This window comes from Mastigoproctus giganteus, chromosome 9 (genome assembly GCF_048544385.1).
Source record: "Mastigoproctus giganteus isolate SK-2022 chromosome 9, ASM4854438v1, whole genome shotgun sequence".
NCBI lineage: Eukaryota > Metazoa > Arthropoda > Arachnida > Uropygi > Thelyphonidae > Mastigoproctus > Mastigoproctus giganteus.
In genome coordinates this window covers 200,689,742-200,705,610 of record NC_143583.1, presented here as the reverse complement: position 1 = coordinate 200,705,610, position 15,869 = coordinate 200,689,742, and the positions used below count along the sequence as shown (strand labels likewise).

The following is a 15,869-nucleotide window of genomic DNA, read 5'->3' as shown; positions in this document are numbered from 1 at the left end:
ACTATGACGTAGCAACAAAGGAAACTGGATTCAAAAAATAATTTTGATATCATATACTTGGATTTCAGGAAAGCTTTTGATACTGTTGCAAATGGAAGACTACTGTACAAATTGGAGCAGTATGGAATTAAGGGCAAGTTGCTACAATGGATAAAAGGATGGTTGAGTAGGAGAAGACGGAGAGTGGTAATCAACGGACACTGCTCTTCGTGGACTAATGTTATTAGTGGTGTCCCCCAGGGTTCGGTGTTGGGCCCATTGTTGTTTTCTATATTTATCAATGATATTGATGTAAGTATATCAAGCTTAATGTCAAAGTTTGCAGATGATACAAAAGTTGGCAGGGTTGCTAATAACAGTAATGACAGTATGCTGTCATTACTGGGCAGTGAAAGAGACCTGGGGGTAATTGTGCAGTCAGATATGAAGTTTTCTGAGCAGTGCAGACAGGCTGCCAGAATAGGTCATGGGATCTTGTCAATGATATACAGGAATTTTTCCAGGAGGGATAAGGAGGTGATTATCCCTTTGTATAAGGCAATGGTTAGGTCAAACCTTAAGTGCTGCGTACAGGTCTGGAGGCCTCATTTTAGGAAGGATGTTGTAGAGTTGCTAGAATGAGTACAGAGAAGTTCAACAAGACTGGTGAGGGGAACAAAGGGGTGCTCTTTCAAAGAAAGGCTTAAGTTCTGCAAATTGTATTGTCTGAAGACTAAGCATCTGTGAGGTGATTTGATTGAGGTGTATAAGGACTTGAATGGATTGAGCAGGCTTGATGCTGATGGGATTCTTCCTCTTGCTCAGATTACAAACCTGAGGGGGGCATAGATTCAAACTGAGGATAGACAGCTGTAGAACAGATGTGCGAAAATTTGTCTTTAGCCAGCGGGTAGTTGACTGCTGGAACAAACTTCCATCTGTTGTTGTGGAAGTTGATAGCTTAAATAAATTCAAGGCAGAACTAGACAAACATTTGGAACGAATGAATTAGTGAAATGGAAAGGGTTTTTTTTTCTTGGCTGATGTTGTATAAGCTTGCTTTCTTGCATCATATGCCTCTACTAATACCAATATCCAATAATGGCCAATATCCTGGAAAAAATGTATTCTAGAACAGTTTTGTTAATTAATTATAGATTTTCTACTTCAGTTAATATAGGCATATTTGAAAAGTGAAACATTTTTAAATTTTAACAAAACAAGTTTATGATTTTTAAAATAGATTAAACATATTCTCTCTCTACAGAAAGAATGTCAGACAATTGCATTTTGCATTCAAGTTGATTGTTACTGAATATCGTTACTATTAATGCAGTTGCCCACAAACAGAAAAACTAAGTACCCTCACGTAATTTAATGAACAATTTTTATGGGATTAAGTGATGCCAAAGAACGCTGAATGAAAATAAATAACATCTCCATCTACAGTGTGTCGTAAAAAGGTATGCCACACATTTTTCAAAATCAAATTAATTACAAATCTTGGAAACTCTTATGATTAAGTGTGTACAAAAGTAGTAGCCTGTAGGACATGGTGTAGTAGCACATGTTCAAATGCCCACCATTTTCTACTAAGCACTATTCACAGTGGTAATGAAGTGAATTACACATGTTCTCCGACGTAACAGCTGAGATTTTTGTTAGAATTTTACTCACCCATTGATGAGTAGGATCCCTGAGAGCTTTGCTTGCAGAAATCTTGCACAGTACTGTAAGTCTCAAATTTATCCTTAATTCTTGAAACTGTTCTTAGTGAGGGTGATTTTTTAAGCAAAATTCATATTTCCACTGTCTCCGAACTCCACTTTCATTCTCAGATTTCAGTACAACCTTAAAATTTCTTTGCATTGTTTGAACATAAAATATCCAACCAAAATGTTGCTTTTGTTATAACAGCTAATGCCATCTTTTATCAGCAAAACATACTAATTAAAGAAGAAAAATTTACATTCAAATATGTATGAAAATGTGTGCATAAACAATCAAATATGTATGAAAATGTGTGTAAAGGTTTTAGAGACACTATATAAAACAGAACAATACCTCCCCCCAAGTAGTGTCTGACACTTGATGCACTTGGAGAAAATGGTAAGTACAGAAAATTGAGTCCTAGCAATCGCAATATATTCCCCAAGCTCAAGGAACCACTGTGTGGACAAAGATTTTTGCCTTCAGAAGCTGAGTGCAGTTGTGACCCAATGCACACAGCTTAACTTCAACAAATAAATGCCATTCAAAAATTACCCGGACATTGGGAAGGACTAGTAAGGCATGAAGAAGACTTATGCTGAAGGTTTATTTTGTAAATTATGTTATAAAATAAATTAATTCTAAATGAACCATACATTTTGGATAATCCTTGCATTTTTTAAAAGGAAATAATTAAGCAAATTAACCATTAACAATACCATGCAAAATCTTCTGACACACACACACACACAGTATTCTCTGTACTAAACACAAGCAGGGCTACCTAATGGCATTTTGATTTTAAAGTTAATATTAATAAATCAAATATAACTCCTAACATATTTGAAATATGTCTGGAATAATATAAAAGGCATGCAAATCCCAGAAATCTCCAAATAAAACTAGAAAATCTGATTGGAAATTACCACAAGGGCTCACACATAAGTAGGAACAAAAGTGTCCAGCAAATATATGATTTGAATGCAAATTACAAACAAGAAAATACATTTCTGGTTGCACTTGAAACTACAGTCCTATGCTTAAAGCACCATCATCTAGGAGGAAATTCTGTGGATTAAGACCGAATTAATCTATAAGAGAGAACATAAGAAAACAGAAATGGGCTGGCATTTACTAAGAGAAATCCCAAAAAGTATATGGCCAGAGCAGAGCACTGAAGTAGAACTTACAGGGAAGTAAGAAAAGAAAATAAGAAAAATAATAACTAGATTTTTATTAAAAATCTAGTTATTGTCTCTACTGGATGTGCTGTATTATTATTATCTTAAATCATTCAAAATGTTTATTTTTTAAAAATTGCATTATATTGGTCTGTATTATGATTAAATTACTCACCTATTTCCATTCTCATATGGGGTCCCTGCACAATCAGGCTTTGTCCATACCCGAAATTCAAGAAATTTTCTCTGTTGGGTATTTGGTACTTTTTGTTGTGTGCACTTGTTCCTTTGGTTGGCATTGTTGTTAGGCGTTCTCTCTCTTACAGTTCGTGTTGTTCTATAATCTCTATTTAGGTGGGTTTTACTCAGAGACTCCTTTCCTACACCAGTTTCGCTTGAATGCTGATTTAATCCCTGCTGCTTGCTTTGACGATTTGAAGGACTAGACTCAGATCTACTACTAGGTGAACTACTATTACTATTGCTGGCATTATTTCCACCAGCAAAATCTGGTGTTAACAGTTCTACTTTTCCTAAGTTTCCTGAATCAAAGTCAGACATAAAAAGCAGGCCACCACAACGTACCTTCATAGTTTTAAAACAATGACTTCTTTATTTCGTATCTGTCAATGCAAAAAAGAATTTTGACATTACAATAAGATTTTTAATATTAATTTTCAAGAATATTAAAGCCAAATAACTTTAAAAATTGCCAATAACCAAATCAGTCTAAAAATTGTGAAATTTTTTCATGTTCTAACATTTCTAAAATTTAACAGTTAAATATTTAGTGGACTAAGGTATTCTGCTTGATGACACAATGAATAATAAAACAATGCAAATATGGTGAATGCAAAAACTTTTATTCAGTAATAGATGTTTACATCTATTACTGAATGGTCCTTGAGGATGTCACAGACATTCTCTCAGATAAGCTAGACAAGCTGTACTGGCTACCTGTGAATTTAAAACACTGATGGAACTGATATTCAGGTGATATTCAAGTCAAGTAGACCCAATTTCGGAGAAGTCTGGATGGTCTCTGACAGCCAAATCCTCTGCTTGCACCTTCACGATGGTGGGACTGTTAGTAATCCTGGGTATAATCTCCACGCACAAGCACACTGTGGGTGACCACCCAGGTATGAACCAACTTAAGCAGGGGTCGAGGTGTGGCCCCCACACCACATGGAGGAATGCCGCCCCTCTGTGTTACCAGGCAATACTAGGTGGTAGATGACTTTCATCAACCAGTGCAATACAACCACTTTGCTTATTGGAGGCTTGAAGTGGTGGAACCCATATTTAGTCTCCAGAGCTAAGTTCTGGTCAACCCTTACCCATCTCTTCCATCATGCAGTATGACTGATGACTTTTGAGGTTATGATGAACATCATGGAGAGATCCAATCTTCCTTACATTTCGAGGGTACAGCTCTAAAACGGTGTTCGCAGGCCAGCCGCTAGTTAGTACACTGGACCGAACCTATTGGTAACTCTTTAGGAGGCTTCCTAATCAGCTAGTGTATAATCTTGCTACCTCTACTCTGCCAGATAGTGACTGGAGGTAGTCCTTTTTTCACTTTCTTATTCCAAAGGTGTTTTTCCTTCTGCTTGCTCATAAATTTGCTTATATCCAGCCAGTTCCTAAAAAGGGTGACAAGTCCCTCTCATCCAATTATCATCCCACTGCAATTACTTCTACTCTTTCTAAAGTAATGGAGAAATCAATTAACTGCCAACTCTTTATCTACCTAGAAATCTTCCATCTGATCAACGATCGCCAGTATGGATTCTGTCAGTGTCGATCCACTGGTGACATTCTGGCTTATGTTACCCATTTATGGACAAATTCAATGGAAAAGTTTGGTGAAACACAAGCAGTTGCTCTTGACATCTCAAAGGCTTTCGATCATGTTTGGCATAAAGGTCTTCTAAACAAGCTTCCATCTTATGGTTTGCCAACTGTTTTTTGTAATTGGTTATCCAGTTTTCTCTCTGATCGCTCACTGTGGGTGATGATAGATGGCTCTTTGTCTTCTAACTTCTCCACTAATGCCGGTGTCCCCCAAGGTTCAGTTCTTTCCCCCACTCTTTTCCTCAGGTATATTAATGACCTTCTTCCATTGACTGGAAATCCTATCCATAGTTTTGAAAATGACAGCACATTGCATTCCACTTTCCATTTTGAAAAACCTTGTCCTGCTCAATCAGCTTCAACTTCTCGAATATCCGCTACCAATTCCTTAAATGCCAATCTCCAGGTAATTCTTCAGTGGGGCAAAGACAACTTAGTTGATTTCAATCCTTCTAAAACTCAGTCTTGTCTTATATCTCACAAAAAGGATTCTTCTGCTCCTATGCTTATCTTTAGTGACACTCTGATTTCTAGGCAAAATGATATATCTCTTTTGGGGATTACCCTAACTTCTAACCTCTCTTGGCACAAGCACATTATAAATATTGCTTCCTCTGCATCTAAAAAACTTGGTTTTCTCTTTTGCTCTCGGCGTTACTTTTCTTCCAAACAGCTGTTCATTCTGTACAAATTGCGAACATTTCATGTGCCGCCACCAGACAACATCCATTTACTGTCCAACTTCAAACATACAGAACCGACTTTTCATCTTCCTCGTTTATTCATTCAACTGCCGTTTTCTGGAATATTGTTCCCACATCTGGGGCGGTGCCCCCAAAACCTCTCTCAGGATTCTAGATTCCATTCAGAAGAGGGCAGTTGGGTTAATTAATGATTCCTCTCTAACAGAGACTCTCCACTCGTTGTCTCATAGACGTACTGTTTCTGCTGCATGCCTTCTCTACAGATACTGCCATGGACACTGTTCTGAATTGGCTTCTATAATTCCTGTTCTCTCTTTCAAAACAGTCCCATGGCATGATAGAAATGTTTCTGTTGGTCAGTAAATTTGCCATTTTTCAGGTATTACTATGACAGATTGCATCTCTCAACCAATTTAAAACTTCTCTTCTGGACTGCATTAACAGTTAAATCTAATGGAACTAATTCTGATAACACCATCCCCTCAAAAAAAGTGCAATCAGCATGACCTTCATATTTGATTCTGACTGCTACACTTTTCTTGGCCTTGGTGATGATGATGATATTTTCCACTGGGAGCTTTGATTCTCTCTGTGTCATATCCTCAAGACAGACTCATTGCCTGTTATAATTTAACTTCTCCTCTAATGCCGGTGTCCTCCAAGGTTCAGTTCTTTCCCCCACTCTTTTTCTCTTGTATATTAATGACTTTCTTCCATTGACTGGAAATCTTATCCATAGTTTTGCCGATGATAGCACATTGCATTCCACTTTCCATTTTGAGAAACCTTGTCCTGCTCAATCAGCTTCAACTTCTTAAAAATCTGGTACAAATTCCTTAAATGCCGATCTTCAGGTAATTCTTTAGTGGGGCAAAGACAACTTAGTTGATTTTAACCCTTCTAAAACTCAGTCTTGTCTTATATCTCGCAAAAAGGATTCTTCTGCTCCTATGCTTATCTTTAGTGACACTCTGATTTCTAGGCAAAATGATATATCTCTTTTGGGGATTACCCTGACTTCTAATCTCTCTTGGCACAAGCACATTACAAATATTGCTTCCTCTGCATCTAAAAAAACTTGGTTTTCTCTTTCGGTCTCGGCATTACTTTTCTTACAAACAGCTGCTAACTGTATAAATCGCCAATTCGTCCTGCCATGGAATACTGTTCCCACATCTGGGGTGGTGCCCCCAAAACCCCTCTCAGGCTTCTTGATTCCATTCAGAAGAGGGCTGTTAGGTTAATTAATGATTCATCTCTAACAGAGTCTCTCCACTCGCTGTCTCATAGACGTACTGTTTCTGCTGCATGCCTCTTCTACAGATACTTCCATGGGCACTGTTCTTCTGAATTGGCTTCTATAATTCCCATTCTCTCTTTCAAAATAGTCCGAACACGTGCTGCCACCAGCCAACATCCATTTACTGTCCAACTTCAAACTCACAGAAGCAACTTTTCATCTTCCTCATTTATTCATTCAACTGCCGTTTTCTGGAACAACCTTCCTTCATACGTATTTCCTGAAAATTACAGTCTACAGAAGTTCAAGTCCAATGTCAACAAATATCTTCTTTTGTCTTCTCAACCTCCAACCCAAGCACGGTACTAAGTACTATAGATTCTAATACCTCTCGTGTTTGGGGTTTACATAAAAAAAAAAAAGTTTTGCTAAGCCCACTTTTAATTGTTTTTATGATGTATGCATATTGAGAGCATCTCCCTCTCCTCAATCACTATTTCTCACTATCTTTGTTACGTGGCAGAAAGAGGTGTTGTTGCATACTTAACAATAGCACATATTGTCTGCATTCTTCTTAATTGTCTGCATAAATTCAAATTGAGGAAAGACAGTTTTAGGATAGATGTGCGGAAGTTTGCCTTTAAGCCAGCATGTGGTTGATTGCTGGAACAAACTTCCATCTATCATTATAGAAGTTGATAGCTTAAATAGATTCAAGGCAGAACTAGACAAACATTTGGAGCGAGTGGATGGCTGAAATTAGAAGTTTTTTTTTTTTTTTTGTGCTGATGCTATATAAGCTTGCTTTCTTGCATCATGTGCCGTTTCTAATGCTAATGCTAACAATAAACTGTGAACTCTTTCAGATTATAGGAAGAGCCAAGCTCTTCCTATTCTATGAGATGTAATATGGCTTGGAAGACATACTACATTTCATAGACTGAATCACACAGGAATTCACAAGACAAAACAGCACAGATTTATATAGAACCAAGGCTATTGCAAGCCAGGTAGTGGCACAAAAAGTTCACTTACTCCACCTTTGCACAAAATATTGGCGGTGAGTTACTGAACTTTATTTCTATTCAGTAGTGGCTGATAACAGCCAACCCACCTGCTATTTAGTCACTATGTATTTAACACACAGGCTCGCAGTAGTGAGTTTCCAAACACAAAGTGGTGACTATAGAGGGAGTTTCTTTGTGGAATTTAATTTTTGTAGGAAAAAACAAAAAAAAAGATAAACTGCAGCCATTATCAACCCACTGCAGGATGGAAGCCTCCTAAACAATTCATGTTGAGGGAAATGGATCATAATCTGCCACGCTAGTTGGCAGACTGACTGTATTTAGCAGTCAGGGGCTTGAACCCCGGTTTACTCAGACAGCGTGTGCTACTGCACTCCTGCTCATGACCACTTGGCTAAGGAGGCCTTATTTTGATTGTTCAACATTATAATTAAATTAGCATTAGCCGTGGCAAATAATGCAAGAAATCAAGCTTATACAGCATCAGAAAAAAAAAAAAAAAAAAACATCTCCCATTTCACCTATTCATTCCTCCAACAGTTTGTCTAGTCCTTCCCTGAATTTATTTAAACTATCAACTTCCACAACAACAGATGGAAGTTTGTGCCAACAATCAACCAGCCGTTGGCTAAATGCAAATTTCAGCACATCTCTTCTGCAACCATCCTTCCTAAAATTGAATGTGTGCTGCCTCATGTATGGCCTGAGCAAGAGAAAGAATCCGGCAGCACTGAGCTTGCTCAATCCACTCAAAACATTAAACACCCGAATCAGACCGCCTTGCAGATGCCTAGTCTCCGGACCCTGCAATTTTTAAATGGGAAGTAATCAAAGAAGCTACTAGGCCTTTCATACCGACAAAAAAATAGTGTTCAAGGCTTACACTTAAATGGATGTCAGACTGAGACATGTGGCATAGAAGAAAAGTGCATGGGATGCATAAAAATTTCAGGTGATACAGAAGCCTATGGTAGATATAAATTAGTCTGTAATCCAGTCACAAAGGAGGTTAAACAAACAATCTAAGGCAAATTATGAGAAGTCTCTGGCAAAGCATGCAAACAAAAAAAGCAAAGACTTCTTTGCTTATATTAACAGTAGAAGGAAGGAGTTGAATCACACTGGGCCACATGATATCTATGGGTTAACTATTGATGACCCTTCTCCGGTTGTGGACAATCTGAATAGGTGTTTTGCATTTAAATTCACACATGAAGATTTTTTTAGGGAAGGGGATGCTAGAAGTTTATCAAACTCTAATAAGGAGCTACGTGACTTTGTGATAACTGAAAGGATAGTGCAGAAGTTGTTGAAGATGGACATAAAAAAGGCACATGGGGGTAGATGGAATCTATCCAATTATATTAATGGAGGTATGCAAACCCTTAACCATAATTATGAGAGCATCTTTGCATTCAAGGGAGGTCCCTAAGGACTGGAGATGTGCAAATATAACCCCAATTCATAAAGGAGGATCAAAAGGCAACATGAGTAATTACAGACCTGTTAGATTGATATCTGTTCTATGGAAAATAATAAAATGCTGAAAATAATGGAATGGAATACTGGTTAAAGAAGTAATGCAGGACCAAATGGATAGGCATGCAATTATACTGCAATCACAGCAATGGATTTGTCATGGGGTGGTCTTGTTTAACCAATCTAATAGGCTATTATGATGCAGTGACCAAGGAACTCTATGTAAAAAATAATTCTGACAGCATATACTTGGAAGGAAGGCTTTTGATACTGCTGCACATAAAAGACTGCTGAACAAATTGGAGCAATGTGGCATTAAGGGAAAGTTACTGCTATGGATAAAGGTATGATTAAGTGGAAGAGGACAGAGAGTGGCTATCAATGGGTGCTGCTCTTTGTGGACTAATGTTATCAATGGAGTTCCCCAGGATTCAGTGATGGTTTCATTGTTGTTTTCAATATTTATCAATGATATTGATGAAGGCATAACAGGTTTAATGTCTAAGTTGGCATATGATACAAAGGTTGGAAGGGCGGTTAATGATAGTCATCAGAGTGAGCTACTGCAACAAGTTCTAGGAAAATTGGGTTGATAGGCTGAGAAATAGCAGTTGAAATTTAACACTGACAATGCAAGGTATTGCACATGAGTAGCAGTAACTCCAGAGTAACTTATCAACTGTATGGTACTACACTTAAGGCAGTAGAGAATGAAAAAGACCTGGGGATAATTATTGTGCACTCAGACATGACATTCTATGAGCAGTGCAGACACGCTGCTAGGACAGCTCATGGGGGTTTTGTCAATGATATATAGAAACTTTGATAGCAGGAATAAGGAGGTGATTATCACTTTGTACAAGGCCATGGTTAAGCCACATCTTGAGTACTGTATACAGGTCTGGAGGTCTCACTTTAGGAAGGATGTAGGTATGCTAGAATAGTTGTGAAGAATGGCAATGAGATTGGTGAAGGGAACAAAAGGGTGCTCTTACCTAGAAATGTTTCAGTTCTGCAAATTGCAACACCTCAAGACTAGATCTGACTGAGGTGGTTAAAGCCTTGAATGTATTGAGTAAGCTGAATGTTAATGGTATTCTTCTACTTGCGGAGACTACACACATGAGGGGGCATAAATTCAAGTTCTGCTAGGATAGTTGCAGGATAGATGTACGGAAGTTTTCCTTCAGTCAGCAGGTGGTTGTTGGAACAGGCTTCCATCTGTTGTTGTGGATGTGGATGGATTGAACAAATTCTTGGAGGGTACGGATGGGTGAACTTTTTTTTTTTTTTTTGGCTGATGCCATATAACTTTGCTTTTTTGCATCATTTGCCATTGCTACTACTACTTTCTTGGTAAGAGCACCCTTTGTTCCACTCAACAATCTTGTTGCCCTTTTCTGTACTCATTCCAGCAGCTCCTCATCCTTCCTAAATGAGGTCTCCAGACCTATATGCAGTACTCAAGATGTGCCCCGGCCACTGCCTTATACAGTGGGATAATCACCTCCTTATCCCTGCTAGCAAAATTCCTGTATATCATTGACAAAGCCCCATGAGCTGTCCTCCTGGCAGCCTGTCTGCATAACTTCATATCTGACTGCACAATTACTCCCAAGGTCTTTCTCATTTTCTACTACCCTGAGTGTAGTACAAAAAAGGCATTACACAAATTTTCCCTTCATGGCTCAAAAATGGATGTCCATGTAGGACAGTCTGGCAGGGATTTCAGTTTTAAAGGGTACTTCAGAAACAACTGTTTATGTTGAAGCGATAATGATAGTTCATTTGCTTCCATGTATAGACTCTGGACAGGAGATGTGTGAAATTCTCTAGTAAAAAAGTTGAAAGCCTAATGTGGATAAGGGCCAGCCATCAAAGTACAGAGTTTCTCTCTGATGTGTATACCTGGGACCACCAGTCTGGTTTAGATCATACAAGTGAATGGTAAATGTGCAGCATGCATTGGTCTGCACTCCAAGATGTAGAGGAGAGGGCATGGAGAATTTTAAAACCTTTCAAGCAGTTTGTATGGAGTCGGTGGGTGTTATTTATTATTTGTTATTTTTTTGGTTTTTAGGAGCATTATCAACTAAGGCCATATTGCTCTGGGGATATGCGGTGGTCATTCCCTGACCTTTCCACATCCTCCGTATTTGGTGGTCACGGGCTATTGGTGGGTGTGTTTGAGAAAGGTAAACTTTTTATGAAATACGAGTCCCAAAAATTTTGTGTCTAGAGCTACTGGAACAGCATTTTGTCTAAGCCTCAACTCAGGTTCAGGATGAAGGTTATGCTTATGACAATAACATATGCAAACAGTCTTTTGTGGTGAGAACCTGACTCCATTAACTAATGCCTAGGAGTTTATGTGCTCAGTGGTTGTTGCAGTTGTTTTCAATAACCCTCATGTTGTACGAGTGAGAAAATATGCTACAGTCATCAACAAAGAGGGCACTGTTTACAGTCGGAGAAAGTTTTTCTGTGATGGAATTTACTTTGATGGCAAAAAGCGTAACACTTAATACTGATCCTTGCGATACTCCCTCCTCTTGGCAAAAGGGATGAGAGAGAGTGAAGATCCTACACGAACTTGGAAAATCCAACTGGCTAAAAAGTTCTTAATAAAAACAGGGAGACACCCTCTAAGACTGAGGCTATACAGGTTTTTTAAAACACCAAATCTCCCAAGTTGTGTCACATGCTTTCACAATGTCAAAGAATACAGATACCAGAAGTTCTCATTTTAGGAAAGCATCCCAGATGGATGTTTCCAGTGTAATAAAAAAAAAATAATAAATTTTCTGTTTATACTCCAGCACGACAACCAAGTCAGTAGAGTTTACAATAACCTGCCAATACAAATATTTATCATATTTAGCAGTCATGGGCTTGAACCCTGGTCCACTCAAGGAACGCGTGCTATGCACTCTCGCTCCTGACTACTGGGCTACGTCAGGTCCAAAGTGCACCGGTTTTGGTTTCTTCGGAAGCCACACTGCATACTTCAGAGGAGGTCATTTTAATTCTAAATACCAAACGAGACAAGACAAGTATTGACCATTCTCTCCAGAATTTTGCACATACCACTAGTCAGAGTGATAGGCAATAATAATTAGGAGGAATTTTAGGATCCTTTCCTGGCTTTGCAAAGGCAAGACCAGTTGCCATATGCCAGGCATTTGGTAACTGATCTTCAATGAAGAATCTGTTATACAGAAGGAGCGGGTGATCCACAGATTTCGGTGAAATGGGCTTAATAATTTCATAATGGATGCCATTTGGTCCAATGGCACGCCTTAGAAAGGGTGAGAACTCTTTTTAGCTTCTGTATAGTGAATGGCCCACTATAGGAATAAAGGCCATTTGATGTGAAACTAAGTGTGTTTTTCACTTTCATGTTTCAGGACCAGAAACTCTGAGGAATAGGCTTTATGCACTTTGCAGATGGCTCTGCAATAGTACATCCATTGTATTCTAGGGGATCAATGAAGGGCGAGATGTATGTTTTCCCTTCATTTTCTGGATTTTATCCCAGGCCACTTTAGTACTAGTGGACTGGGTAACTGATGATGTGAAACAAATCCAAAATCCCTTTTGACTCTGATAGCAGATGTAGTATGCTTTGGCTTGTGAACATTTAAAGGTCATTAAACTGGCTGTGGTAGGATATCATAGGAATATCCTTCAATCTCAGAAGCAAAAGAAATCATAGCACAAACAATTATAGCAACTGAGACGAGTGCTGGTGGTTGAGGTGCCACCAATAATTGAAATTCTGTCAAAATAGATACCTGATACCAGATGAAAATGCAGAAGTATGGGAGAAATGGAGTATATTAAACAAATGAAAAATGCATAGAGGACAAATTTTAAGTAATGGGAAATGGGATAAATTATGTAAATCATAATTAATAAAACAGCTTTAAAAAAACCAATTTTTTATAAGAAAACAAAAATAAGTCTAACAGATAAATATCCATTTATTATAAGTGAAAGGTATATGGGTTCTTCTAATCCTACATGGATTCTAGACGCAGATGTTGTACAAGCACTTGTATTCTTTCGGGGATATGACTATAACTTATAGTAACAAATAGCCTTTAAACCGATGGTTTACAACCAGGGTGCCACAACAACATTCTTGGGGTGCCATGTAATTTGGGTTTAAGTTACTTAAAGTTATTATTTTTTTTTTTTTTTGAAATTTATAGATTTATTTCATTATAAAAAGGGCATAATATAAAGGGTACAGTACAATGGATATTGTACTGTATCTTTTTAATTTTGTGGTGATCTATAATTGATCTTTATTTAGTACCTCTATATAAAGAATAAAATTATTATATAGGTATATATTAAAAGGTCGAAAACCACTGTGTTAGGTATTTCTTTTGGCCTAGGGGTGCCGTGAACCGAGAAAGGTTGGGAACCTCTGCTTTAAACTGATTCATTTTAGGCAACTTATAGGTTCATTCTGTCAGGAGTGCTAAGACCATAGTGCTTGGTTACAGGCAATTAAAAGTTTGTTAGCTCATAAAAAGAGAAAGACAAGGTGGTCCTTAATATACAGACTTAAATTTTGCTTTATGGTATTTAAAAGTATGGCCAAAATCCATAACTTGTTATGTCAAGCTTATAGTGAAGAAGTATCAAACTATCTTACATCTGAGTATTACAACAGAAGGATATAAACAGTGTTTAATCCAGGGTGGGTGACCGGGGGGCAAAACTCACCTCCGGTGGAATAAAATCCCCACCCCTGTGTGAAAAACAGTAATTTTTATTTTATAAAACACAAATTCAATAAATTTATGTCAAATAAACAACACAAAGAATCACATCAGCTAAGTGTGGTACTTGTTAGGTGGTAGACGGCGAAAATTTCAAAATAATTAAATGGGCAATATTTCTGGCTGCACAAATTGTAACTAAAAGCCACTATTTCAAGTGTCCGCATTTTTGTTTCATGGTTTTCAGGTTCCCTCTATTTTCACACAAACGGTCTACTTGTGACTAATTCTTTGTTTGCATATTGCAAACAAGATTGCAGGCCATGAATAGGATCGCCTGAATTGGTTCCTGACAGATGCTATTGTAATTGTAATTATAAAGTGTCCCGTGGCTTTCAGGGGAGTCTGCAGCCACTACTAATTCAAACGTCAGTAGTTTTGCTTTATGGTTTTCGCATTCCTTTTTTTTTGTTTTTTTTCACAGCAAGAGTCTACTTGTGGCTATACCGCAAACGAGATGGTTTGGTCACAGTCTATAAACAATACATTTTATAAACTTTTTATTATATATGCATCTGTACTGTAATATTGCAAGATTGCATGAAGACAAGCTTAGATGGCCCAAATGAGTTATCTTAAAAATTAATAAATGATTGATACACATGCAAAGAAAAAGCAAAGAAGAAAAACAGTATTACAATACAGTACTTGCATGTTTGATTATAATTTTTTTTTTTGCAAATATTAATTGGCGATTTTCATATTAAACTTATTATTGTCAGTAATGTGGTTTTTGTGAACTGACTATTAATATTTAAATGTTAAATAATAAATATTTCCTTTTGTTTCCTATTTCCTTTTCTCATATTATAACATTCATAAATATGCATAATCTGTATATTTATATTTATTATATAATATCGGTGTAAATACACCATAGTTAACCCATATATTTGAGCTACGATTGTAGCGTAGAAGGCATCGTTTTAAATGTATCTCATAATGTGGTTGCCTTCACAACAAGATAGCTACTATTGAATTACTTCAAATAAATAACGCTTCTCTAGTAGAGAAGACTACTGTTATTTATTTTCAGCAGTACCACCACCCAGACGATCGTTTCGAAGCTTTTTGGCTTCGTCATCAGTGGGCGGGCAGGTACCCAGGTAATACAACAAGCCATCTCAGTTGCGAAGTTATATCCACATTATGAGAGATGCCAGAAGGGTGTGGTGGTAATGTATTTGGAAAATTAAATGCACTAGGCATAATCCTTATGGGTTTTGATAATTAACTGTATAATATCGGTGTAAATACACCATAGTTAACCCATATATTTGAGCTACGATTGTAGCGTAGAAGGCATCGTTTTAAATGTATCTCATAATGTGGTTGCCTTCACAACAAGATAGCTACTATTGAATTACTTCAAATAAATAACGCTTCTCTAGTAGAGAAGACTACTGTTATTTATTTTCAGCAGTACCACCACCCAGACGATCGTTTCGAAGCTTTTTGGCTTCGTCATCAGTGGGCGGGCAGGTACCCAGGTAATACAACAAGCCATCTCAGTTGCGAAGTTATATCCACATTATGAGAGATGCCAGAAGGGTGTGGTGGTAATGTATTTGGAAAATTAAATGCACTAGGCATAATCCTTATGGGTTTTGATAATTAACTATATAATATCGGTGTAAATACACCATAGTTAACCCATATATTTGAGCTACGATTGTAGCGTAGAAGGCATCGTTTTAAATGTATCTCATAATGTGGTTGCCTTCACAACAAGATAGCTACTATTGAATTACTTCAAATAAATAACGCTTCTCTAGTAGAGAAGACTACTGTTATTTATTTTCAGCAGTACCACCACCCAGACGATCGTTTCGAAGCTTTTTGGCTTCGTCATCACTACAATCGTAGCTCAAATATATGGGTTAACTATGGTGTATTTA

The 15,869-nt window shown here is 37.5% G+C and overlaps 1 protein-coding gene across 3 annotated transcripts in view; it reads right to left on the bottom strand.

Annotated features, from left to right (window-relative positions):
- Window positions 1-15,869, bottom strand: part of LOC150081023 (cytosolic carboxypeptidase-like protein 5) — a 119,567-nt gene that overhangs the window by 90,685 nt on the left and 13,013 nt on the right. For all 3 annotated transcript variants that reach the window (XM_090380980.1, XM_090380982.1, XM_090380981.1), the window contains exon 2: window positions 3,046-3,493. In XM_090380980.1, the coding sequence (XP_090237106.1) occupies window positions 3,046-3,461 (416 nt within the window). In that variant the 5' untranslated portion in view covers window positions 3,462-3,493. The remainder of the gene's footprint in view (window positions 1-3,045; window positions 3,494-15,869) is intronic.